Here is a 27,444-nt window from a genome sequence, read left to right on the forward strand (position 1 = left end):
AGGCTTTGTTGTGTTTCCAGCATGGCTGTCACAATTGACATATTATCTCTGGGAAAATAAAAAAAAAAAAAAAACCCAAACGTTGTTATGGTTTGCCAGTAGAAGGTCATTTTCCTTTGCAATCAGTTTTCTCCAGGACTTTCAGTTAAACACTTTTTATTTCTTTTGACTAGAATTACTTCCATTAGGGAAATGTTGCCTGAAATAGCATGCAGTATTAATGTATCATTTGTTTCTGCTGTTGCCAACAGTAACATGTTTCCTTGGCTTTCACCCACTGACTGTTGATGAGATCAATTTGATTATTCAGCAGCTATAGCCTACCACCTGCTCCATATTTTTCCTCGGCATGCAAAGCTGTTAATACACTGTCCTGCCTTGTTAAAGCCGTGTTTGTTATTCATCTATGTTTTTGAATCTATATGTCTGTCTATCTATCTATCTATTTATCTGCCTGTCTATCTTTCTATCTATTTATCTATCTGACCTCTCTCTCTCTCTCTGAGAAGTGGATTCATTTTTTAACAGACTTCTAATCAGTCAAATTCAGATTGATTCTAGTTTATACATCTGAGAACCTAGGAGAAGATGCTGATTTTTTGTTGCTTTTTTTCTTTTTTTTTTAAGTTCACATTATGGTTCTACCATTCAAGCTCTGAATTTTATTATGAATAAAGTCGCATGTTCCATAGGCCCATTTCTGGAAATGCTAAAGAAGGCTTCAGTGTTATCTCAGTTTTATTATAAATCATTAACTACTGTCGACTTTATCAGGCTGGTTTAGGATATGAATGTGTCTTAATGAAATAAAATTATGTAGTCCTGTTCTACAGAGGAAGAGGTGGTAATGATCTCTTGTTCACTTTTGTTATTTCTTGAAAATCTGGATTTTGTTCTTCTTTATGTAAATAACTATGCAATTTGAAGAGAGCTTAAAGCTGTTTCTGATGATGTGACAAAGAGACATTTAATTGTGTCTTCAGCAGAGTTTTTAAATTGCCAGCTTTCTGATCTTCTTTTGGGATTATAACAGCATTACATCTAAACGTCTTTTGTAGCACACAAAGTATGAGTAAATCCAGAACTCGCTACATTTCTTTAAATATAATGTTTCATCCTGGCTATACTCCACTTCTGTGAGTTGCATTTTAAATGGAAAAAAAAAATATTGCAAACAGCAATTTGAATATTCAAAATATTTTATATATGTCAAATACGGTTATCAAGTTTTATCAAAAGTACATTGATATAATGATATATTGTTATTGAACTTATATGAAATAGAACATTCTGGTAAATGTGTTGTTCAGTTTGAGTATACGATGAGGAAAAATGCAACTGCTGTTGCATCCCCTATTTGTGTAAAGATGACTGACTTCATTAGTGGTTTTTTTTTTGCATAAGTGGTGCAAGCCTGTATCAATGTTTTCTTCTCCCTGTCCTTAGTAGGGATTGAATTGATTTGTTCCTTTTCCTGCTTTTGCCTTTGAAATTAGGCAGCAACATGTGTATTTCAGTTGTGTCTGTTCACATTTGGATCCTAGTCAGACTTTAATGGAATTGCTGGCAGGTATAAATTTTGAGCTGCTAAGTTTGTTTTGTTTGTTGTTGTTGTTTTTTTTTTTCTTCTGGATATTTAGTGAGGAGTTATTAAAGGAGCTGAGAAGCAAGCTGAACTGCATCTAAGTTTTGTTGGTTTTGTAACAAATACAGCCAGCCTGTAAGGTTACTGGCTCAGCTGCTAAGCTTAGAAGAGTTTCCTAAGAAACTCTGTGTTTCTTAGGTGTTCCGTAATTTGTGATTTGTCAGGGCAGTTGGCAATTTCAGTCTAATGGTTTCATCATGTGTCCTTCACAGGTTTGAAATATCTGCAAATGAGAAGGACAAATTATATGTTAAAAGTGTCTTTTGCTGATTCTATGCACTACTGTTGCAAAATCTCACTGCTGGATGTCAAGATACATTTGGCAGACTACTTCTTACTCTTCTTTTCAGATTGTTTTTCTTCAAGCCTTTATCTACATTTGTCTCTATCTTTCTCTCTTGTCCACTGAAACATTTTTGGCAGTATCAAGCTGTCATAATATTGCCCAGCTTCTCAAATCTGATTGCTCCTAGAAAAAAACTCAGACTTGGGAACTGAACCTCCTTCCTCCCTCCCTCTCCCCATAAATGTGGAAAGTATAGAATTTAACAAAGTGCTGCTTCTCTGCTTTCTGATGAGAATTTCTTACATTCCTTGTTGATGTTTAATAATAGTTGAACAGAATTATTTTGTACACCCATTCTGCAGCATATTAAGTTTGCGGGATGTTTCATACAAACCATATTTCATACAAACCATATTTCATACCTCATGGACTGTATTTAGGGTTCCTATCATAGAAGAAAATTTTGTGCTCCCTCTGTTCTTCATTGTGACTGTATTTGATTTGTCTTATTCTCTGGTATTCAGAAAGGTGCCGTCCAGCAACGTTTTTGCACCTGCAGTTCATTTATCCCATTGACTGCTCATGTAAGGTTTATTTTCATCTGATACCAAAGGTCTGACTAGTCAGGGTCATGAACATTAGAGATCAAGCTGAGGTGGCAACTGCTAAATTTGCAGACAGCTACTGACTGGTACTTGACAGCATCCCCCCTGCAGCTGCCATATACCACTGTTATACCACTTTTCCAGAAGTTTAAATGTATGATTTTTAGCTTTTAGGTTTATTTATTTATTTATTTATTTATTCTCCACTGATGATTTTCAGTGGTGTATACAGTTCCAGCAGTTCTGTGATTCTTTTTCAGGACAGAATCAAATATTGTTTGACATCATTGACTATACATTTGACTACTACTGAAGAATTTTAGATTCTTACTGAAACTTCACTGACAATCCTACTTTAGTGTAATATATTTAAAAACACTTTCAGCACTCTTTTAGGAGCAGAAGGACTGGTACTGTGTCACTTTATCCTTCTCTGTTTGCTAATTTGCTACCATTAGCTACATTTTTTAAATCCACACATTAAGTGAAAGGAGAAAATAGGAGAAAAGAGCTCTTTCTAGTTCATGTTTTAAAGAAGGGCTGCTTTTATGTAGTGGAGGAGTGTTACTGTGCCAAATGGTCTTTTGGTTTTATCCTTTTTGAATTTTCTTATATGTCAGTTTTGTCAGAGACAGGTGATTGTACACAATGCTTTAGATGTCAAAGCCACCTCTGTGATGTACTTGCTTAGGGTGTCCCTATTTCAGTTTTCCTTATTAAAGTCAATATGATTATTCATGTCAGAAAGCATTAACTTCACCTGCCATATTGTAATCTTAAGTATTCTAGTTCAGAATTGACTTCCCATTGATTTCTCATCTTATTTAGACCAGTGCCTTCATTTATTTTAAGTCTTCTGCTTTGGAATTGGAAAACCACCAGAAGAATAAAATTTCTCTGTGGACAATCAGCCTGATTCTTCCTTCACTTATTTAATTAAACAATAGGAATAAAGATTGTCTTGAATCAGAATGATTTTCACTACAGTTGTTAACAGATACAGCAATCCTTTAAAGCCTTGTCTTCTAAATATATGGAAGGTGATAATAAAATTTTTCCATTAGATTTCTTTTTAGCCAACATGACAGCCTTGTGTTGGAGATGAGGTCATCTTGTTAGAAAAACTGATTAAGAAGGTCTGAAATAGAATTACTGTTCATGCAAATAAAGCAGAAATGGCTTAAAATGCATTAGTCAAGCATACCAAATACATAAAGTAATTTTCTTTTTATTGTTTAATTAAAATTGAGTTTTGTAATCTACAACTGGATTAGGAAAGAAAATAAATCCAGCAATTTAGGATGTTGGTAATGGTTAATAGTGAAGACAAAGTTTGAGTCATTATTTTGAATTATGGTCCAGAGTATAATAACATCCGCTTTTTCAAACATTGTACTAATTGCTGATTGTGTTAGATTAGGTATAAATTTAGGCCAGTAATTTGTATGAGGAGTGCTTTGGTAAGTCTCACAATGTCAGCAGACCTTTAACATACCCTTTTTCCTTACAAATATGACTCATCTGCTGCCTCAGATGACAAAAGTGAATCTGGCTCCAGAGAGTAGCCGGGGAATATATCATACGAGGTCTATGTTGAATATAGGAGACCAATTATAAACATACTCTTTTGTCTGTGACCTTATATGCTTCAGATCTGCTCATTAACAGACCGCAGATCAGGTTGCCATCACGTGGCACAGCAGATGCCAGAGTAGGAGAGAGGCTGTGACTCTGCAGTGTAAATACATGAAATAAAACCCATGCTGCAGAGCAGCACAAACCAAAAACCTACTGTTAGTCATCATAAAAAAAAATAAAATCTTAAAAAAATCTGTGTAACTATTAAAATTCTGGCTACACTTATACTGAGGATTATGGCATTTACGTAATGTAATACAGCAATGCACGGGATAACCGTTCTTATCTGAGGTAGGGAAATATGAATTATCTTGGTAACTTATGTGCTACAGTGTTAGTGATCAAAATATTTTTAAAAGCAAAAATAAAAATTCCTTGGAAGAGGAGATCTTAAACCCTGTGGTTACAGTTTAAATCAGCAAAATTAGGTATGTATTTGATTCAGTCTAAGACATGGTTTTATGGGTTGGACCATCTTCTGAAAACTAGTGTGCCACAGCTTCATCAAATTTAGATCAGCTTTTGTGCTGATAATTATTATGAATACCCACTTGTGAGAAAGGTCCCATAGCAAATATCTTCCTGAGAGTTGCATGTAAAAAGGTAATAGTCACTATTAACCCCTCCCATGCCCCACTGGGCGTATGGAAATAAAGACAAAGAAAAGTAAATCCACATGTATTTATGTGGGGGTCATGGTATTGCTATCATTAATACTTCCATGTTCACTTTTGGGATACTGACCTTCCAATTTGCAAGTGTTGCTTGTTGAAATCACACCCCCCTGAGCCAAACCAGGTGGTCTTTTTATACAATAGGGTAATAGCAAACTAATGAATATGGTAATGCGTGGATATTTGGCTAACTCATGACCAAGAATTACGACAAAAATAAAACATACTCCACGCAAGTAAAGACAATAGAATCAAGGTGGAAGAAAGTAGTTCTAATTTGGTTTAATACAGAATGTAAAAGCTTACTGAAGTGAAAATGCAATTCTGTAAAATTCTGTCAGTCTGTATTAAAGCTGTAGTGAAATAACAGTGGCAGTTTTCCATTGGCACTTCAGACACCTTGTCCCAGTCTTACAAAACCTTTTCCTCATATTTATCTCTTGGAATTTATGTACAATTCATAATCACCTACAAGAAAAATATCTGTATTTCACATACATATATGAAAACCTTGTTTGAAACTTTTTTACATATATTCTGTGGCTTTTACACTGTTCATGCAGGAAAAAGATTGAGTGTTTGGATCATATTTTAAATCAGGATTTGAAGTTCATGGTATGTTTCTACATTGTTCTATTTAAGCTTGATATTGATATATTCTCCCTGGGTATTTATCTTCTTAAAATAACCTAAAAATTCCTTGGATTTGGTATTTTAGAAAGCTTTGTGAGGCTATCGATGTCTAATGACTCTAAGCTTACACATTCTATAATAGCTTAATATATCAAGGGGTAGTCAAATATTATTTTCAAGATAAAATACTTAAAGGAGAGTGAGAAGCACAAAAAAAGATTGATTTCATTGTATTGAATATAATTGTAATTGGGCCATTAGCTGACAGACTTCAGTGCTGGCTAGAAGGAGATAAAGATATGACATATGCGCACAAAAATGAAGGCTGGAAGATGAATAGGCCTTCTAGGGAGCTGATCTTTACAGATCAGATAAAGATTCTTCAGGTCTCTTTCTTGCAGTCTGTGCTACATCAAAGACTGTCTTTCAGAGAGGGTAACGCGCTTGGAACCTGGGGACAAGACCTTTGAAAATGGACGGGTTTGAGATTGACAGGCAGCTGGGCTTTGCTTTTTTGTTTTGGTTTGGTTTTTTTTTTTTTTGTTGGTTGGTTTTGGGTGGTTTTTTTGTTGGCTTTTTTTTGTTTGTTTGTTTGGTTTGGTTTGTTTAATCTTTAGTAATCACTTTAAAAGTTAAAAGAAAAGTCCATAGGTTGATGTGGTAAATAACACTTGGATAGTTTTGTATCTATCTTTCCCAATAGCTGTTTGGCTTTAAAGGCAACAATCCTCTTCCAAAGATTTAAGGAAATGCTAGTGGCAGGTTACTCTTGACTTCTTTCAAAGTTTGATTAAAAATACACGTTTGTGATCAGTGGCTGTCTTTCAAGGGATAATTGTTCTTTTATTGATGATCTAAGTGTTCTGAAAGTTCCTGAAGATAATGCACCCTGAACTATATATATTTAAGAAATAACAAGACAGCAAGCAGGTCTTATTCATTAAAAAAAAAAAAAAAAAAAGAAAAAAGAAATAGAAATAATTGTTTCATCTAGGAACATTTATTAAACAAATGCTTTTTTAACTACAGTGTTTCCAAGCACCTTAAATTTGACATCAGCTGCTCTTTTGATAGCAATGGCCCTTTTGAGCCCTTACCTAGAAGCACCATCTCACAGCTCTTTCAGGCATCCTCCAAAAGCACAGGAATAGAATAACAGCATTTTGTTAGCTTTTGCAGCCCTCTCTTCCTGGTCTTCTTTTCTCAATTTGTGTACTGCTTCACAGTAATTTGAGTGTCGCAGCCATAATCTGAGAAACCTTGGTCTCCAGCAGCCTGTAAAAAGCAGGGTTTTTTTAAAATACCTTGAAGTAAGCCAGAATGTTTCTGTTACGTGTTAGTTTTGTTCCTTCTCCCCTTTTTAGTGATGTTTGGGTTTTTGTCCCCTCTATCTAAAAAGGTGTTAAATAAAGCTTCATTCAGGCCTAAAAACATCTCCCAGCTTTTGTCTTCATAGTACTCATATAGAGGCGTGGAGTAAGAAATGATTAAAGCCTAATAAGACGAAATAGTTTTGCATGTTCATTTTAGAACAATTTCTGCTTATTTCCTTGCATATAAAAATCCAAATCTCAACATTTTGGTATTTGCTGGAGAAACCTGTAGGGAACTGCCGTGGGTCATGGTGTTAAAGAAGGTGTTACCTTATTAAAGGCTTATTGCAATGAGAGGGAAGATGGGGAGTGTCAGGTGTCAGCCTGCTGGTGTGGAACTCCTCTCTTGGTGCTCTCCAGAGACTCTTCCGTCGAAACAGGGAAGGCAAAACCTGACATTTGCATACCTCAAAAGGAAGCAGGCGTGATTTCTTTGAGAGAGATGAAAAATTAGTCTCTCCTTTTGTCACAATAAAGGGCATAGGTAATTTGAGTTTGCTTCACAGTTGAGTTATTTTTGACCCAAGAGTCTTGACTTCTTACTCTTGCTCTTAACAAAGCTCTCTCTGGGGGGGCTGAATGTCTCCAGCAGTAGACTCCATGTTGCTGTAGCAGTAGCATTTCTCTTTGCATAGACATGAGGAACTTCTCAGAACACCTTAGCTTCATAAGATACTTTTTAATTTTTTTGTAATTTATTTTGAATACTCTTCCCTTATCTTTCCTAAAAGTATCAAAGGTATTACACAGGAGAGAAGGATTCTGTTTTTTGCATGCAAAGACTTTGCATCAATCAACCCAGATCTTTTGAAATAAACACTCATTTATTGAAAATTAAGTCCTTCTGTGATCCTTGCCCTTGTGATAGCCTGCACGTAAAAGTTGATGAAGTCTTCTGCTGGATACGAGCTGGGTGATGAGAGACCTAGTTGGTGGTCATGTGTGGGTTTTTGTTTGGTTGAGTCGAGGAACACAGCCCTTTGCCCATTGCTCATCCCTGTAACTGGTTGCACGTGCTTTCATACGAGTTTGACTACCTTTAACAACCTTTAACTTATGCTTTGTACGCATACCTCAAATGACAACTTCACATTTTGGCCGCTATTTTAAGGTAAAAAGAGCTGTTGAAGTTATACATAGTGCAATTTAGCAGGTTTTTTAGACAGTTAGGATGGACTCTAACTTCAACTTGACTGAAAAATTCTTCAAGGAGAAGAATGCGGGGGGGATATTTTTTTTTCTCCATTGGAAACCACCCCCCCCCCCCCCAAATAAAAACCAAACAAAAAGCAACCAAAGAAAACCTTTTATTTTTTAAATTTGCTTTTAGCATTTTTGCTTTACAGTACAGGTTAGCTGAAGAATCTACCAACATTTCATGAAGCTGAGGAATTTCAAGCGTGGCTGCAGTTCTTTCCACACGAAATTCATAGTGATGTTAATGCTCGTCATACATTTCTCTTCATAATCCATTTATCAGTTTGTGCGTTTGGGTTCTACTGTCTGTGGTAGAAAACAATTGCAGTTCAGTGGGTACCTTAAGGTAATGACGCAGACTGCGAGGGAAAGCTGAGGGCAGTGTTAACTGCTGCTATTTACGTGTGTAGTAAGTGTCATACCTTGCTTTGCTACAATCTGATGATACAAGACCTAATCAGCTCGAGCTCATCAGAGGATAGGCCAAATTTAGATGCAGAACTGACCCTAGTGAGTGAAGAAATTAAGTGGCTGAAGTTGTTCTAGTATATTACCAAAACCCTGAAAATACTGCAGGTATCTGAGGTGTTTCTCCAGTGCTGTCAAGGGAGAGTTGTACTGTGCTTTTTCCCACTGTAATGCATCTGATTACATTATAGTTTTTCTCTTGTAAATGTGATACTTGGCCACTCTGGAGGGTACCTCCAGTTGGCAGCGCCTGCAAGATATATATCAGTAACTTCCTATTAGCTAAGAACCATTTGAACTGAGTATAAAATGAATGAGTGGGGACACCTATTTTCTGGCAGCAGAGCACACAGGTTTGTTAGGGGCTTTTTTTTTGTTTATATAGGGTGACTGCAAATGAAAAAGAAAGGAGAAGGTCTTAAGTTTTGCTTTGCGAGATTTATCATCCTAATAGCTGTTAGAGGGACTGCCCTCACGGGGTCAGATAATGTAGTGGTTGCTGTCCCGGACTGGGGCTGGGGTGAGATTCTGACACCACCATCTCTGCGATTCCAGCTGGCCTGAACTTTCTGGTCATAATCTTCTTGGTCGTTAGCAAGAACTGACAGTTAACTCAACTGAAAACGTGACTTAGACCACCAGTTCATTTTGTGTAGGAATTAGTCTGAATATTAAAAAGATTATCAGAGTTACTGTGCAGAACTCCCCAGAAACAGTTGCTAAAATGTTTATTGGGCTATAAAATGATTTAGTCCTCAAAGTAAGTCACTCAACAATTGGGACATGGCTGAGTCCACATGAACTTTGTTCACATCAGGTAGCTGCTTCTTCAGAGCGAGCTTGCTTGCTCTCAGGCTGGGCATTTGCCTCCAGGGCTGACGGCACTGGGATGCTGTGGACAGCTCAGCTGCAGAACACACATCATGTGTGGCAACTTGGACATGCAAAATCGTGGTGAACTTCTCATAAGTGTGTTACAAGCAGCTTTCTTTTTTTCAAGAATTTATGATTTTGTATGAGGAGGGACACGTCACCAACCCAATGGAAGTGTCTGTACAAGAGATTGATTCGAAAGAGCATAATCTGATCATTCCTGTGCGCTGTGCTTTGCTTCCCGTGGGGCCGAGTGGACAAAGTGGATTTTTTTCAAATTAATATGAATGGGAAAAAGGCCCTCTAGGAGCATGTCTGTTACTCTCCAACTGCTAATGTGTGTTCAGTCCATGGGACCAGACTACAGCTAGTCCCAATTACTGAGTTTTTATGGCTCCCGAACAATCACAGGGGATGCCAGTACTTCCTATAATTGAAGCTAAATAATTAATTGGAGAAACAAATATCCATAATACTTGACATTGGATGGTAGATTAAATTAATACATATAAGGCAAGGTGGTGTGTGTAAAGAGAAAGTATTTTCAGAAGGATATTGATGGATTTTGAACTTGAACTTTTTAAATGACATTGGAATAAGGGTTAAGCTTTCTGATGCATGGTTACAGTACTTAAATAAGCAAGTGATACAGAAAATAGCATGTTTGAAATGAGATCGTACATCTTTACTCAAATGCACATAATTTTCAAATAAGTGTAAAAAAGCATAGGTATAGAGAAAATTGTACAGAGAAAACATGTATATGAAGAAATTAAAAAAGAAAGCCTTTCCTGTGTGAAGAAGCAGTAAAGACTAAAATGTATGTCCTCTCTTTCTTTGTCTTCAGCGCCTCGCTAAAGAAGCAGAGAAGTACCAAGCATCACATCAGTGGAGGGATGAGTTTGGGGTAAGTTTTTCTTCTTTTAATCTTCCCAGATTTTTCCTCTTTGAAATGTTAACTATATTCTTACAAACCTGTTGTTTATATATCCACCACAGGGAAAGCCATTGACTATGAATGGACATTTTATTTTATACAGTAAACAGAGTCTCAGTCTGGGTGTCTGGAGAATAAAGTGCACTTTTCACTTCAGAAGCTCATAGGGAGCTTCACAAACCCAGGGGTGTAGCAATGAGGTGTACACAAGACTTCTGTTTGTTTTGACATACAAGGAGTGATTACAGAGAAGACATCTGAGTGATGTTTACCATAAGTGAAAAGTGTGCCACTCCAAGCACTGAAACACAGAATGGTAGAAAAGATTTTTATAAGTTGTTTGTTTTTTTTTTTTTTCTTATGTGGTGGAAAAAAGTAGGAAAAAGCTTACTCTAGAAGGATTTGTTTATCTACATGACAGCATATTAAGAGTCATAGACTATTTTTTTTAGAATCCTTTTCCGTAATTAAATAACTACATCTCTTCAATATTCTAGTACTACTGAAACAGGCCCTAACTTGGTCAAACACTAAACTGTCTTCTTCAAGCATTTCAGACTTTACTGAAAAACAAGTGAGATGATTGTAAAACGTACAACATCAGTACTTTATTACCGATCAAGCCAAATTAATATTGTGCTGCATGATTATAAGGCTGTTAATTTTAAGCTACAGTTCCCTGCTAGTGTCAAAGTCATGCATTACCTGTTCCTTCAGAAATAAAAGCAGATGGTGCTTTTACGTGATGCTGCTACAAACCTAGTCTGTGTTTGCACATCCACTGGAATCATAGTGGCACAGTTAAATGCACAAAGGTTTTCTGTAATGTCTCTTCTGATCTAGTGTTCCTCAGACACTTGGAGATCTGAAAACATACACACCAAAAATAAAAAAAAAAACCTGCTAAGGTTGGGCCAAATAATTCAGATAAGAGTGACTGGCTTTTAGGAGTGCAAAGAGGTGTGCTCTCTGCACAGGCACAGCTTCTAATATACAGTAAAACACAGAGCGCATATCCCATATGGATGTAATAATGAGAATGCTACAGCAAACTTTCCCCCTAATCTGTCTCTGTTTTGAATAGAAAAAAAAACAAACACAAACCTGCAGGTTTGATGGACCCAGTGCAGAATGGTGTGAACACAGTCAGATGCTCTTTCTAATCATTTTGCTTCTTACTGTACACACTGGTGTCAGGTCAAAAACATTGTCACAGCTTTTGGTTTTCTTTTTTGCCCTTTACTTGCAATAGAAGTCAGTCATACCAGAGAGGCTTCTGGTCTTACCAGAATTCATTGCCAAAGAGAGATCTCAAAGTAATTTTGAAATGTGATTTTATATTAATGTTGTGGCTCAGGCAAAGACTGCGGTCAGAATAAAATAAAGAAAAATGCAGTTGGGTTTATAATAAAGTAACTGCAAACTGAGCTTGTGCTTTACTGTTTTGAATTTGGATGAGAACAGTGTGCACCATATAATAACCTTGACATTAGGTTATGCAATTAAATTTCAAATAAATGTATTAAGCCTCTTATAATTTAATTTGTTCTGGTTTTGCCAGAAGTAATCTTTCTTCTCTTCTGGCCTACTTTTTAGAAAATGCCTGCTCAAATTAGTTTACACACAGATCTTCCTGATAAACTTAATTTTCACTGGAAGATTTATTCTCCTAATGGCTGTGATGGAAAATTGACGATATGCTATAAAACTTTCTGTGGGTGAGGGTTCTTAAAGTACTTTTGATAGCATTATGAATGGTCTACATCATGCTGTATGAGGTTTATTTCTTGCCCAGGATTTGGTTTTGGGTGATGAAAGCCCTTCCAACAGCAGTGCACATGAGTCACTGTAGAAAGAAACTCTTTGAGACAATCTATTTCTGCTTCTAATGAGCTCATGACCAGCAATGTCCTTGACTGTCAGACTGCAGCCGAATAATAGCCTATGGAGTTTTAAGGAGAAAATATCACAAACATTCCTTCTTGGGGAGTATATATGGTCTGACTTCAGTGGAAAAAATCCAAAAGAGGAAGGACAAAGAGGGCTGGCTGGCCAAGGTCTATATAGAGCTATAAGGGATGTGTCAATCAAAAGATTGCCAGAGTGCTTGTTCTAACACCTTATTTAAAATATGAATATTTATTAGAATTATAGAATACTTGGGCTTGAAAGGGCACTTTAAAAATCATCTAGTCCAACCTCCCTGCAATGAGAAGGGGAGTTATTGCAGTTTGCAGCAAAAGAAGCGTGTAAGCATTAAAGACTTCAAAGATTTTATTTGCAGGTTAATGTCACAGTATAATAAAAATTCAGCATTCTCAGATATGGTCTTTTGAAATTACCTAGTACAGGGAAAAAACTTTGAAGGTCCAGATCTGGCATCCCTTCCCTGCAGCATGTCAACCATACCACTCAGCTTGGTGTTGTCCACAAACTCTCTGATGGTGCACTCAACCCCACTGTCCATGTCCCCAGTAAAGATGTAAATAATACTGGTCCAACACAGACCCCTGAGGGACACCGCTTGTCACTGGTCTCTACCCGGACATTGAGAAGTTGACTGCAATTCTTTGAGGGCCACCCAGCCAATTCCTTATCTGCTGAGTGGTCCACTCATCAAATCCATGTCTTTCCATTTTAAAGACAAGGATGTTGTGTGGGACAGTATCAAATGCTTTGCACAAGTCCAGGCAGACGATGTCAGTTGTTCTTCCCTTCTCCACTGATGCTATAACCTCTCATAGAAGGCTACCAAATTTGCTGGGCGCAATTTGCCCTTAGTGAAGCCATACTGTCTTTCACTGTTTGCCTTCCTGTCCTCCACGTGCCTTAACACAATTTCCGGGAGGATCTGCTCCATGATCTTGGCAGGATCACTAGTTAAAGAAATCTTTACCAAAGTTTAAGAATTTTTAATTTTTTTTGTTCTTGTTTTATCTGAAATACCGTTCATGTTTACCAAAATAAAAAATAGCCATGAACATAGAAATCTCAGACTGATATTAATTTGAACCTGGGAAGCTGTGACACAGCAATACACTGAACAGAGAATATCTGGTGTTTGCTAAAGTATTTTCATATTCCTGTCCTTCTGTCACCTTGCATAGCTTTCTAAATACACAGATTGACACTGGGGGCCATATATATTCTTTTCATTAATAAATCAATATTTCTTAGGTGTATATTGAATGTATCAAGAGCAAAATTAAAAATCTAAAATGAGTTAAGAGCACGTATCTTACATATTTACCATTAGTTTTTCACTAAGTGACAGAAATAAAGATCATAATGGATTCTGGTATTTTACACTGATAAATAACAAAATAATTTTGGCAATTATTAATTTACTAAAAATTGCAAAATGATTCAAAGGAATATTAATTAAAATAATAGTTAAGAATACTGAATGTCTTCTGGGTAACAAAGGAAAAAAAGTCATTAATATTGGATTGTAATGTGTTGTTTCCTGATTAAGCACAAAGTCAGTTAAAATATCTGAACTGCAGTTTGCATCTACAGCCCTAAAATAATACTTACCTGTTAGAAAACTATTAAATCTTTAGAGAATATTTGTGAGGTTTATGAAGGCATACCCTAAGCACTTAGCTTCAGGCAAATAAAGAAATGTCATTCTCTGCTTCCTACTCCATCGGTATTGCTCAATTCCCTGGCTGCAGGCACAGCCAGAGAAATAAAACCTACTTAAATGTTTTTAGATTAATGCAGTTACAAACCAGAGGTACAAACCAATATTTCTAAATGAAACAGCCTTGTCAGTTTGAATTTTCTTGTATGCTGCAGAGTGAAAGGAGGGTGGTTTTGACACTTGTGATGGTCGAATTATTTTTCTGGCATAGAGACGCATGAAAAAAATTGTACGTGAATTGGAAGGAGGGGAGAATTCTGTACGAAGTAATTGCTGATATTCCCCAAATGGATCTTCTACAATTACATTTGATCCCACATTTGATTGCCTTGCAATGGTTGGTTAACTAAAGCAATTTTGTTTCCAGTTGGGTTGCAATATTAATTGTACTTACACATGTATAAACATAAGGGATATCTCATTTGTATTTTAACAAGGGGCGCCTTTATGGATGGCCTATTAGCATCCACTTATTTATATGAAGACTGAAACTCAGACTTTTAGGAATTAATTATCACATTAAAATGCCACATGAAAAATCCTTTCAATATGCCTTATCTTTTAACCAATAGTGTCATTTTATATTCTTCCGTGTAAATGATGATTTTCTGAGTCCTGGTATTTCTGAGATAGTATTTGCTGTCATAATAATGTGCAGGCTGGTGTTAAAGTACCAGATGGGCTTAAAAGTAAAGACAAAAGGTCATGGAAATATTACTATGGAATTACGATTTTTTTTTTCTTGTGCAAATACTGGCTGCATAAAACTGTAGTGAAAAGTTGCTCAGCAAAGAAATAGAAGATAAAAAGGAAAACTGAGATAAAAAAGTCTCGCATCACAAGAATTGATCCAAGAGGTGACCTGCAAGAGCAGAGCAGCAGTAGGCATCTCTCTGTTTGTCATGTCTTGCAGATTGAAGATTTTCAGGACTGTCTGTAATTTACTGTAGATGTTACAAAAATGCTAAAACATCGCACCTTAAAAGCCTCAGCTGGGAAACAAACAAACGAAACCCCAGACTTTCAGAATTAATACTGCTTCATTCTGAAGAGGCAGTTTAGTAAATGTGTCTTGTCTTTTGAAAGAGGGAAAAACTGTAACAAAACCAACCTAGAATATTTTTTCTCTCAGATCATCAGAGAGAGGATACAGGTCTCTCATGGCTTGTACCTCTGACAGTCCTGTTGGGTGCAAAGAGTGTTTGTGAGAAATGATGCTGTTTAGATTTGGCTCCAGACCAGAGCCAGTCCCCACAGTCACAGAGTAGGTGTGGGAGCCTTTCCCAGGGAAGTCATATATACTTCATAATTCTGTGAAAGTCTTTACAACGCTAAAATCGGGCAAAGTGTCAAAGCTGTCTGTATCTTCACACAATGCTCTGATCCAAAACCCAGTGAAATAAATCGTCTGTTGATTTTGATTCATTTTGGATAAGACCTCACATGTCTAAAGTCTATGCGATTTGGAAAAAAATATGCCCAATGATTGATTTAAATTGACAGTCAGGTGGTCAAGGTTTTAAGGAGGATAATATTTTATTCTCTCAAGGGCTGTGTGCCACCTTCTATTCTGTGACATATAGCTGTCATTTATGTATAATTTAAATTAAATGTGCCATATCTCCTGCACTCCTGTGAAGGAGTGCAGCGAGCCGGCTCTCTGCGCACCCGGCAAGCGGGCGGCCGAAGGCGGCACCCAGGGCGGCACCCGGGAGCACGGCGGAAGGGCGAACCCCCTGAGTGGGTGAACTGACCGGGCCAGCGGGGCATGACAGGTTGCACGGAAGGGTGCTGCAACTCTACCAACTCGGTCAGGTAGACATGGTATCTACCCGGCGGAAAACCAGAGCCCCAATCAACTGTGCACGCACCAGCTCTGATGCTGCTTCACAGACAGAGCTCCCGTGCGAACACGTTGCCACCCAGGTGTCGGGCTGTGGGGTGCGCCCTGCTCTCATGCCAGTGTTGGATGGCAGCAGTGAACATGCCTGTGGAAGGTGTGCCCAGGTAGAGGAGCTACTACACTTAGTGATGGAGCTCAGGGACAAGGTAAGTAGGTTGAGGGTTATCAGGGAATGGGAGAATGAGATAGATGCCTGGAGTCATACCCTGTCTCCCATGACAGAAACCCAGCCAGCAGACAGAGCCCCTACTGCAGAGAACTCCCACTCCTCTCCCCGATCGGCTGAACAGGGTAGCTCGGAGGACAGGGGGCAATGGCGAGATGTTCCTGCCCGACACAACAGGTGCCACTGGTGCATCTGCCCAACCACCACACCTTCTGAAGTCCCACTGCACAACAGATACACTATTCTGCAAGGGGAACTGAACAATGGTGAGGATGATTATCCTCCCAGGTTGGAGGTGTCACTGAGGCCTAGTCAGACCACCCCCCAAATCAAAACCGCCTCAGTAAAAACAAAAGGCGGGTCATTGTAATAGGGGACTCAATTCTGAGGGGGACGGAAGGTCCAATATGTAGACCGGACCCACTATATAGGGAGGTTTGCTGCCTCCCTGGGGCCCGGATTAGTGATGTTAAGAGGAGGCTTCTAACCCTGGTACGGCAATCGGATTATTATCCTCTTTTCATTTTTCAGGTAGGCAGTGATGATGTAGTAAGAAGAACTCCAAGGGCAATGAAGAAGGATTTCAGGGCCTTGGGACGACTGGTTAAGGGATCGGGAACCCAAGTCTTGTTTTCTTCCATCCCTCCTGTTGCAGGGAATGATGAGGGGGTTAACAGGAAGAGCCAGTAGGTCAATGATTGGCTCCAAACTTGGTGCTACCAGCAGGGTTTTGGGTTCTTTGATCATGGCCCGACTTACAGAACACCGGGCCTGCTGGCAGCAGATGGGAAAAGCCTGTCTCTCAGGGGGAAAAGGGTTCTTAGAGTTAGCAGGGCTCTTTGAGAGAGCTTTAAACTAGATTTGAAGGGGGATGGGCATGTTATTGGGCTCGATAGAGAGGCGCCTGGGGGCAGTAGCTCAGCACTTGAGGGGCAGAGTGCTAGTATTTTTGAGGACTGGAAGGCCCACCACCCCTCAAGGGCAAAAACTATACACTCATTGCCTTTTCTGAAATGCCTATACACTAATGCGTGCAGCATGGGGAACAAACAAGAGGAGTTAGAGTTCTGCGTGCAGTCACAGGGCCATGATCTCATTGCAATTACTGAGACGTGGTGGGATAGCTCACATGACTGGAACACTGTCATGGAGGGCTGCATTCTCTTTAGGAAAGATAGGCCAGGGAGGTGAGATTGTGGAGTCACTCTTTATGTGAGAGAGCGACTGGAATGTATTGAGCTCTCCCTGGGAGCAGACGAAGAGCAAGTTGAGAGCTTGTGGGTAAGGATTAAGGGGCAGGGTAATATGAGAGACACTGTTGTGGGTGTCTGTTACAGGCCACCTGATCAGGATGGGGAAGTTGATGAGGCCTTCTACAGACAGGTGAGAATCGCCTCACAATCGCAGGCCTTGAGTCTCATGGGGGACTTCAACTACCCTGATACCTGCTGGGAAGGCCACACAGCTGGGCATGTACAGTCCAGGAGGTTCCTCCAATGCACTGATGATAACTTTTTGACTCAGGTGGTGGAGGAGCTCACCAGGAGAGGTGTACTACTGGACCTAGTACTGACTAACAAAGAAGGACTGGTGGAGGATGTTAAGGTTGGGGGCAGACTGGGCTGCAGTGATCATGAGAAGATTGAGTTCAGGATTAAGTGCAGTATACACAAAATGACAAGTAGGGTTGAAACCTTAAACTTCAGGAGGGCTCACTTTGATCGCTTCAAGGAATTGCTTGGACAAATCCCATGGGAGAGGGCTCTAGAGAGTAAGGGGGCTCAAGAGATCTGGCTGCTATTTAAGCATCACTTCCTCCAAGCTCAGGATCCTGAAGAGCAAGAAATCAGGCAAGGGAAGAAGGAGACCTGCATGTCTGAGTAGGGACCTTCTGAAAAAGCTCAGGTGGAAGGAGGGAATTTACAATAGGTGGAAGAAAGGGCTGACCGCTTGGGAAGAGTATAAGAATACTGTCAGGGCACTCAGGGAGTAAACAAGGAAAGGAAAGCCAAGGTAGCCTTGGAATTGAACCTGGCAAGGGATGTCAAAGCCAATAAGAAGGGTTTCTTTAAGTATATAGGAGACAAAAGGAAAACTAGGGAAAATGTGGGCCCACTGTTGAATGAGACAGGTGCCGTGGTGACAGATGATGCAGAGAAGGCAGAGTTGCTGAATGCCTTCTTTGCTTCTGTCTTCACTGCTCGGGCCGGTCCTCGGGAGACCCAGAGTTTGTGGGTAACAGAGAAAGTCTGGAGGAAGCAAGACTTTGCCTTGGTTGATGAGGATCAAGTTAGAGATCAGTTAGATAAACTGGATATCCACAAGTCCATGGGGCCCGATGGGATGCACCCTCGAGTGCTGAGGGAGCTGGGGGAAGTTATTGCTGGGCCGCTCTGCATCATCTTTGAAAGGTCCTGGAGAACAGGTGAGGTGCCTGCAGACTGGAGGAAAGCCAATGTCACTCCAGTCTTCAAAAAGGGCAAGAAGGATGACGCGGGAAACTACAAGCTGGCCAGCCTCACCTCCACCCTGGAAAGATGATGGAACAGCGTGTTCTGGGTGTCATCTCAAAGCACCTGGAAGAAAAGAAGGTTATCAGAAGTAGTCAACACGGATTCACCAAGGGGAAGTCATGTCTGACTAATATGATAGCCTTCTATGATGGGGTGACTGGATGGGTGGATGAGAGGAGCGCAGTGGATGTTGTCCACCTTGACTTCGGCAAGGCTTTTGACACTGTCTCCCACATCATCCTCATAGGCAAGCTTAGGAAGTGTGGGTTAGATGAATGGACAGTGGGGTGGATTGAGAACTGTCTGACAGATAGAGTTCAGAGGGTTGTGGTTAGTGGTACAGAGTCTGGTTGGAGGTCAGTAATGAGTGGTGTCCCTCAGGGGTCAGTACTGGGTCCAGTCCTGTTGAATATATTCATCAATGACCTGGATGAAGGGATAGAGTGTATCATCAGGAGTTTGCTGATAACACAAAACTGGGAGGAGTGGCTGACACGCCAGAAGGCTGTGCTGCCTTACAGCGTGACCTGGACAGGCTGAAGAGTTAGGCAGAGAGAAACCTTATGAAATTCAAGAAGGGCAAGTGCAGGGTACTGCACCTGGGGAGGAATAACCCCATGCAGCAGTACAGGTTGGGGGCTGACCTCCTGGAGAGCAGCTCTGTGGAAAGGGACCTGTGTGTCCTGGTGGACAACAGGATGACCGTGACCCAGCAATGTGCCCTGGTGGCCAAGAAGGCAAATAGCATCTTGGGGTGCATCAAGAAGAGTGTGGCCAGCAGGTCGAGGGAGGTCATCCTCCACCTCTACTCTGCCCTGGTGAGGCCGTATCTGGAGTACTGTGTCCAGTTCTGGGCTCCCCAGTTCAAGAAAGACAGGGAACTTCTGGAGAGGGTCCAGCAAAGGGCTACAAAGATGATTAGGGGATTAGAACATCTCTCTTATGAGGAAAGACTGAGGGACTCAGGTCTTTTTAGTCTAGAGAAGAGAAGATTGAGGAGGGATCTTATTAATGCTTATAAATACTTAAAGGGAGGGTGCCAGGGGGATGGGAACAGTCTTTTTTCAGTGGTGCTCAGTGATAGGAGAAGAGGTAACAGGCACAAACTTGAACATAGGAAGTTCCATCTTAACATGAGGAGGAACTTCTTTACTTTGAGAGTGGCAGAGCACTGGCACAGGCTGCCCAGAGAGGTTGTGGAGTCTCCCACTCTTGAGACATTCAAAACCCGCCTGGACACCGTCCTGTGCAACCTGCTGTAGGTGACCCTGCTCTGGCAGAGGGGCTGGACTAGATGATATCCAGAGGTCCCTTCAAACCCTGACCATTCTGTGATTCTGTGATATCTCACTGAAAGGAATGAAATCAGCTTTTTTCTGTCACTGGTTGTTTGCATTTTGACATCTTTCTACCCAAGGACAGAGCTCTGAGTATGCACTGGGAGTGTTCGGAAAGTGAGGTGCAGAGGAAATAAGAATGAATCATATTTACTGAAATTGAGAGGGTTTAGGGGTTGTTCTGATGTTTATTTGATGCTTATAAAATCACATATACCTTTTTGATTTATAAAAATGCACAGTGAGTATTGCAGGAACGGGTATTTCTGCAAGTTTTTCAATAGTGCTTTCTTAAAATGAGACAGGAGATATGGCAGTTACAGCATTTGAAACACTCTCACCTTCCTTTCCTAGGATCTCCATAACTAGTAAGAAGACATTCATCTTAATGTAGAAATTCACTGTGAACATGCCCATGCAGAAGCCTGTGAGGAGAGATGTGACATAGGCTTCACCAGATGAGTGCAGTATTTGCCTGGCAATCCGTACTGGGAATGGGATCTCACTGTCCATTTGTCCATCCCCAGCATTCTACCCCTAATGTTCAGACTCTTATTTTCGTGAAGTCTCAGTGATACCTTCTGGTTTACAAAGTTCTATAAAACACTAGTTAGATATAAGAAATATGTCTTAAAGGAAAAAAAAAAATCCATTAGAAAACTTTTTAAGGGTAATGCCTCTGCCTGGAGTTTAACTTGCTAGACTCCCTCAGGTGAGTCTTTGAGTATAGAAATCAGTGACTTCCTCTAAATTCTGGGTTGCCATGAAACAAAGATCTTCCATGCTTTTTTTTTTTTTCTGTTGTATAAGATCCAATGTGATCTTGTATAAGGATAACCCCAATAGAAGTGTTAGTATGATTGATCATTTGAACATATTTGGAAGCACATTTTTAATCCTTGATTTATTTATTTTTTTACACCTTAGGAATTTTAAACCAATTAGGAAGTGGATAAAGAAAATGGCAAACAGTACCTTTACAATCGGAATCAATATTATATACAAGCAGGTTTTTAAATATGTAACTATAAAGGAGCTAGTTTTTCTGCCATAGCTTTTGGTCTTTAGATTTTGGTTATTCATCATCTCTTAATATGTTTACATTGAGTATATGAGTGTAACTTTATAATATAAATCATTGCAAGGATCTCATCTGGGCAGCAAAGTGCTTCCCTGGTAGGGAACTTGCCAAAAAAGCTTTTAGAGTAAAGTGAAGAAACACCTTCATTGTTGAATCTTTCAAACATTCCATTTTATCTGAAAAATCAAATATGTTAAAAGACATCTAATTCTCTTTTTACTTATTGACCAGGCAACTCATGTTAAAAATGTGCAGCTTCTGAAAAAGAGCTGAGGGAAAGAAAAAAAGAAAGAAAGGTGTGATTTCTCATTATTAAGACACCATACACATGCATTATCGCCTTCATTTTGAATGAGTCTTTAATGTGCATTCTGAACAAACATCTTATTAAAAGCAAAGAGCTACTATTGTACTCAATTTATTATCACCCTGTAGGTTCTTCAGTTTAGAATAGAGAAGTATGATAAGAAAAGCTTTCTGCAGGCTGCTGTTGTGCATATTTTCTAAGACTTCATTGAATTTGTAACACAGATGAAGCTAACTAGTTTTGTGATTCCACCTTCAAATTCAGTTGCTAATGTAAAACTGTGGTATGTAATTCTTAACATTGTTTTACTACCTTTGGCGAATCAGTAAAATCAATTGGAAACGGGCTTCAAGGGTGCTTGTTATTTTGTCTGTAAGATTCTTTACCAAATATTTTCAGATCAAAACTAACAGTATCTTTCTCCTTGATTAATTCTTGTCAATATAATTAGGATCTAACTAGTTTCCTCTGTTTACATCATCTCCTAGACAAACTCATTTCCCACATTGCCCATCACATTCATGTTAACCTGACCCTTTTTTACACTGAGTTTAGGAAATGTGCCATTTTTTTTTGGAAAAAGGAGTATTAACCTACTTAACTCTACTGGTTTTGAATTATTAATAGGAGGAGAGAAGGCCTTTTTTTTCTTTTTTTTTTTAATTAAAAGAAAAAAACCCTGATATATCTGAGTATGCACAAAGAGTTAATCAATGAAGTAAGACAGGAACATCCAAATCTAGTTTTCATAATGGAGGCAGAGTTACAAAAGATTGAGAAATTCAGAAAGTATTAGAAAGATTTGATTCTTACTTCAGAGAAGGAATACCATTCATAATAGCAAACCTTGGAGATTTTTTTAAAGCAAATTAGACCCCAAATATTTTTAAAATCTTTCCTGTAAAAGGGAGCAAATACTGGGAATTTACAGATATGGGCTTAGGACTGCACAAAATTCTGAAATTCTGAGATGAGTGGATTGGATTTCATGGGATAGAGTTATTTGTGGTTTTCCTCACTCCATTTCCTTCTATTTTTTTCAGATGACAAAACCACAGGAGTCATGCAGGTCTTGATAGCTTACCTTGTTCTTTTGCCACAAGATTTTTGTAAGATACTAGATGAAAATTTCAGGCTGCCTTTGTCATGACATCTTTAGAAAGAAAAAAAGGAGCTAACATGGAATTTGGAAGGTTTAGGGACTTAAAAGTTTGTAGGACTGAGACATGTCATGAAATACCATGAAAAAAGAAATAATAAAAAAGACAAAGCCTAATAATGTAAGGGCAACAAAAAGGCATTTTCGAGGCATTATGTACTTAAAATATACCAAGAACTGATGTTCCAAGAACAGTGGCTTTTGCACTATTTGAAAACAGAAAAAGCTTGATGCCTGTAGTATTTTGCAGCTGAAACACAATAGAAATTTTATAATAAGAGTTTCATTCTGCATTGACTTTAAAATCCTCTGGGAGTACTAGACAATCCTATTATTAAAAGCTGTATTTTACTCAAGGGATTTGGGAATTCTTATCCTTCCATCCCCTGAGTATGGTGTAATTCTTATTAGAATTTAAACAAAGGCTGTAACTGTGGCTCTTTTATGTTCTGAAAATGTTGATATGTGATTCAAGTAGTTGCAGATATTTCTGTAGGATTCCCACAAAGCAAGAGGTGTGAATAATACAAAGCAGAGAGACTCTTCAAATGTTAGCAATATGCTAACATTCTTCTACATCATGCAAACAAACAATAAAAAATAATCTACCTGATTTGACCAGAAATGGTGCCTGTTACGCATTTGTTTACTTTTCTCCAGTTCACTTTTGCTTTCAGCTATGAGCAAATCAGGACTGTATAAATAAATACACAAACAACTCTAGGTCTCATTGGAGGGACATTAGGATTTAGCAAGTCCTGAGAGCTCTAGGCCAACTCTGTGACCGCCTGTAATATATGTGTTTATGGAAAATATTATCATTCTATTTTCAGTTTCCCATTTGGTAGTCCCAAATTATACTGCATTAAAGCACTGTGTATTGTAACTGTCTTGAAAATATGAAGAATAAATATAAATATGACTATGCTAATCCAGAACAGATCTTTGCTTTTAAAAATGGATGAATAATCCCTGATGAATAATTAATTCAGGCAGGATTCTCTTCTTAGTCCTTTGGGCATTGCCACTTCTCAAGAGAGGAACTTGCATGTCTTACAAGTTACACATGGGAACAGTAAAACTAAGGAGCTTGGCTCTATTGATATTTTTCTGTGCCTGCACAAAATTCTGGTGTTTTCTCTTAATAAAACTTTTTATGCTTTGTGTGTGATTTTTTTTCACCTAAAAAGTGAAAGAAGACTTCCAGCAAAAGTTTTCTACCAGGCTGAATATTCTCCAGATAGGCAAGTTTAATTTAATCCAATTTGCTGTGGGTATAGTAGTTTAAATGACTTCTAGACTTAAAGTATTTTAAAATATGCATTGAGGAAATACATGGTCTTGCCATAACACTTCCCCACCTGTCAGATAAAACATTTTAGTTTTATTTTACTAATATATGCAGGCATTTTGTGCTAGAGTTGTGTTACTGCAGCAAAGAGTGATTTTTTTTTTCCTTTTGGTGAGGGATAACAATAGGAAAAAACACAGACTGGATTAAGGTTGCATTTTTTTTGAAAATATTATGAATACATTTGTTAATCCCAAGTGATGTTTGTTGCCATTTCTTATGCTGACAGCTGACTTGGAAAGAGATTCTTTTCCTTATTACAGGGGAGCAAAGGACATAGGAGATTTACTTCCAGACACTTCCAGTATCTCCCTTGGTCTCTTTCTTTTTTTTTGTCCCCAATGTGATTCTGCCTCAAAGTTTGCCTTGAGCTGGATGCCATTCATAAAGTTCGGTACTGAGGAAAACATAGTAAGCCCTGGCACAGCATATGTATGAGCAACATATGTACAGAGCAACACTTAAATACAATCTTCTTTAGGTAAGATGTGTATGAAACATATCTGTAAAGATTTGCTGATATTAACATTGCTGCGTAAGACTTTCAGCTAATTTAAGTCATGTTTTGAGATTCTGCATTCAAGGTGGAGATTTGCTGTTTAGATGTATGAGTGGCAAAAAGGAAAACTGGTGGATAAATCAGGAGATGAGAATCACAGACAGTTTGTCAGCAGAGCCTAGGACTTGCCTAAAACTGCAGCTCATTCAACACTTTCTAACTCCTGCCAAGTGTAGGGTGGGGGGCAAAAAGCAGAGGACTGGCAGTGCCAGCCTGACTACTATGAAAGGTGAAGTGACACTGTGGTAACAGAAGCAATCTCAAATCTGTAGGTTTCCCTGTGCATAGCCCATTCTTAGTGCATGTTTCATACACAGAAGGGGATAAATTCTTAATTCTGGCTCCCTGAGGCATTTCTTTAAGAAATAAGTTCAAGATTGGAACTGGACAGCATTTCTAAAGCCTGTATTATAAATCTATACTGTTGAATACAACAAATCTACAGACCTGACTGTTGGACGAAGTGGCATAGACTGACGATGTTCAAACTGGACTTGGTCTTGTGACTACTCTTGGTGATGTTTATGCGTGTGTGTTTTTGTGTACTTCTCTGCTTAAAGTTTCTGAAATAATGTGAAGTGGTGCAGCTTAGAAAATAATATTTTCAAGGCGTTAAACTAGGGAGTTCCCATGCTTCAGGTGCTACATCAGTTACATCAGGACATGTATGTACCATGATTTGAGGGTATAAAACCTGTTGAGATAACATTGGAGGCATGTAGAATGCAAGACAGGGCATAACCTCGTATAGGCTTGGCTGCATAGTCTGTTGAGGATGGTTCCTGGTGCATACTATGCCACCGAATGTGTCTGGACGATGCTTAGGTATCCTGGGGGCAGCTGTAACAAGTACAATAAGGATGAGCAGCAGTCTGTGTTTAGGATTGATCTGTGTTTTGAAACACAAACATCATACTCTCTGTGGAGAATAACGCAAGCTGTATCCTAAAACGTACAGTGGTTACAGATCAGTAAACAGCCTGTGTCAAGAATAAACACCAAGAAGAAATGCTATTCAAGAGAAAACACATTTTCTCTAAAATAATAGATATATAGCAGTTATGGATAAGTTTAGGTTGAAAATTGGAAGAAGGAATGTCGAAGGGAAAATCCATCAGTTTAATGAGTTTCTCGGACATTCTACCAAAAGTAGTAGGGAAAATATCCCACTATTTTTTCTGAAAAGAATTACGATATTATGAATTATGCTATGATTATCAATTATGATTACTGATTTTATGAAAAAGAACTATGACATAGGCAGCAAGACTGGATTTCCTTTGTAGATTCATATCAGTAGATTTTGCTGACACAGAATACTTCACTGAAGCCATTACATGTACTAGTAAGAGTAGAGCAGTGTAAATCTATACACCTAATTGAACTTAGGGTATGTTTGTCAAGAATAGGATGCATTTAAATCAGTTCATTCGCCTCCTCATATCATCTATATACTGATAAGGAAACATTAAAAGAAATACAACTGAATATGTCAAAACCTTTTATCCGTGCATGAGAGCTCTGCAGTACTATATTTGCAAGAGTTTTAAATGCTTTAACATGAAACAGATCAAATTGTATTCTTCTTTGCTTCAAGATAACAAGTTATAGCTTACACATTTCTGAATTATTAGATGTGCTTTTTCCTATTTCTCAGTGTTCATAAATGAGGTTGAGGTGATATAAGGTATAAGCTTACTTATAGTCCTACTTATATAGGTGGGAGGTATGTATATGCATATATCAATTATATAAATTTTCCTCTGTGTGTATACTTGTACATGCATTTATATAAGTATCTACTTGTATATAGGCACAAAAAGATCATCTACTGGTGTGTGTGTATTTATGTCTATAAACAGGTGCACACTGTTAGGTGACTCTCGGTTTTGCAGGTCTGCAAGGCACTAAAACTGGTGGGTTCAGATACTTTGAGAACACAAGCAGTTCAACTAGTATCTGCCTGTGCTTTTGAAATTTTACCGCTGTCACATTTTAAAGATCAGGAATATTTGGGCAGAAATGAACATACAAGCAAAGAAAATAATAGGTAGTTTCAGCGTGTTCAGTATGAGCAGCATCTTTGTGGAGTGCAGCAGGACAGGAGCCCTGGCCCTCGGGCTCAGTTTGCACAAATGGCTGATATTCGCTCTGCCCCGGTATCCGTGGTTTGCGTGTGTCTGTTATTTTCAACTCATTGTGTCCAAATACCATGCAGACTGTGCTGGTCTCATCAGAATAGTGTTTTTTAGCATAATGCCTCTATGTCTTTTCTGGATGTGAACATGGCATCGTCCTTGACAAGACACTTCCCCCTTTGCTGCAGCATTCCTTCTTCTTTCCTCTTCAGCCTAGGTTCCCACCTTCCATTATCCCTTCTTAAACACTTGTAGTTCCTCCTTTTTTGGCTTTCTGAAATCTCAGTTTGCACTTTCGTAATACTGTGTAATGGTGTTGTTGAGAGCTGGGCTGAAATAGTCCTCAAGCATCACAGGATAAATTTTGAGAAAAAATGATGCATTTATTCAAACTCAAATCAATTTAATATATTCTTTCCAATTTACTTCATACTCTCTTCTTTATTATGTTCTTCCAGTGTTAAGTTCTTTTTCAGTGACATTGTTGGTTAGGTATGCAGGAACCTTTCTAACCGCGTGTCTTTTTCATCAAATACCTGTCTTAATTTGACTTTTCACAATAGATGGCGATTTCTTTTGTTTAAAATGTCTCTCACTGGCTCTTTCCTTACATCTTCTGTTATTTGTCTATCTGTCCACTCTGAATTTTAGAAAAGAGATGAATTTCAAAGAAGTGTTGAACAGTAAAAGAGTTTTAAAGTGAATTATATAAAATGTAAGAGCTCACACCTACACGTGCTACCATAGATTCTGATGGAAGTGCTAAAATGCTGTGAATAACTCTCTGCCTAGAATAAGGGTTATGTATATTAGCTTTGAAATATTTTGGAAATTGTGTGAAATTTCTGAACTATGAAGGCGTGCAAATTCAGAACTAGCTGTTTCCTTCTCCGAGTTGTTAAAACCCAGGACTATTCTGAATTCTGCCCTTGGGCAGGATTAGGGAGAGTCAGAA

The 27,444-nt window shown here is 38.7% G+C and overlaps 1 protein-coding gene across 5 annotated transcripts in view; it reads left to right on the forward strand.

Moving 5' to 3' along the window:
- CACNA2D1 (calcium voltage-gated channel auxiliary subunit alpha2delta 1) overlaps positions 1–27,444 on the forward strand; it is a 437,732-nt gene that overhangs the window by 191,675 nt on the left and 218,613 nt on the right. For all 5 annotated transcript variants that reach the window (XM_082498408.1, XM_082498409.1, XM_082498410.1 and 2 more), the window contains exon 4: positions 10,240–10,299. In XM_082498408.1, the coding sequence (XP_082354534.1) occupies positions 10,240–10,299 (60 nt within the window). The remainder of the gene's footprint in view (positions 1–10,239; positions 10,300–27,444) is intronic.

Source organism: Vanellus vanellus (assembly GCF_965231255.1).
Source record: "Vanellus vanellus genome assembly, chromosome: 1".
NCBI lineage: Eukaryota > Metazoa > Chordata > Aves > Charadriiformes > Charadriidae > Vanellus > Vanellus vanellus.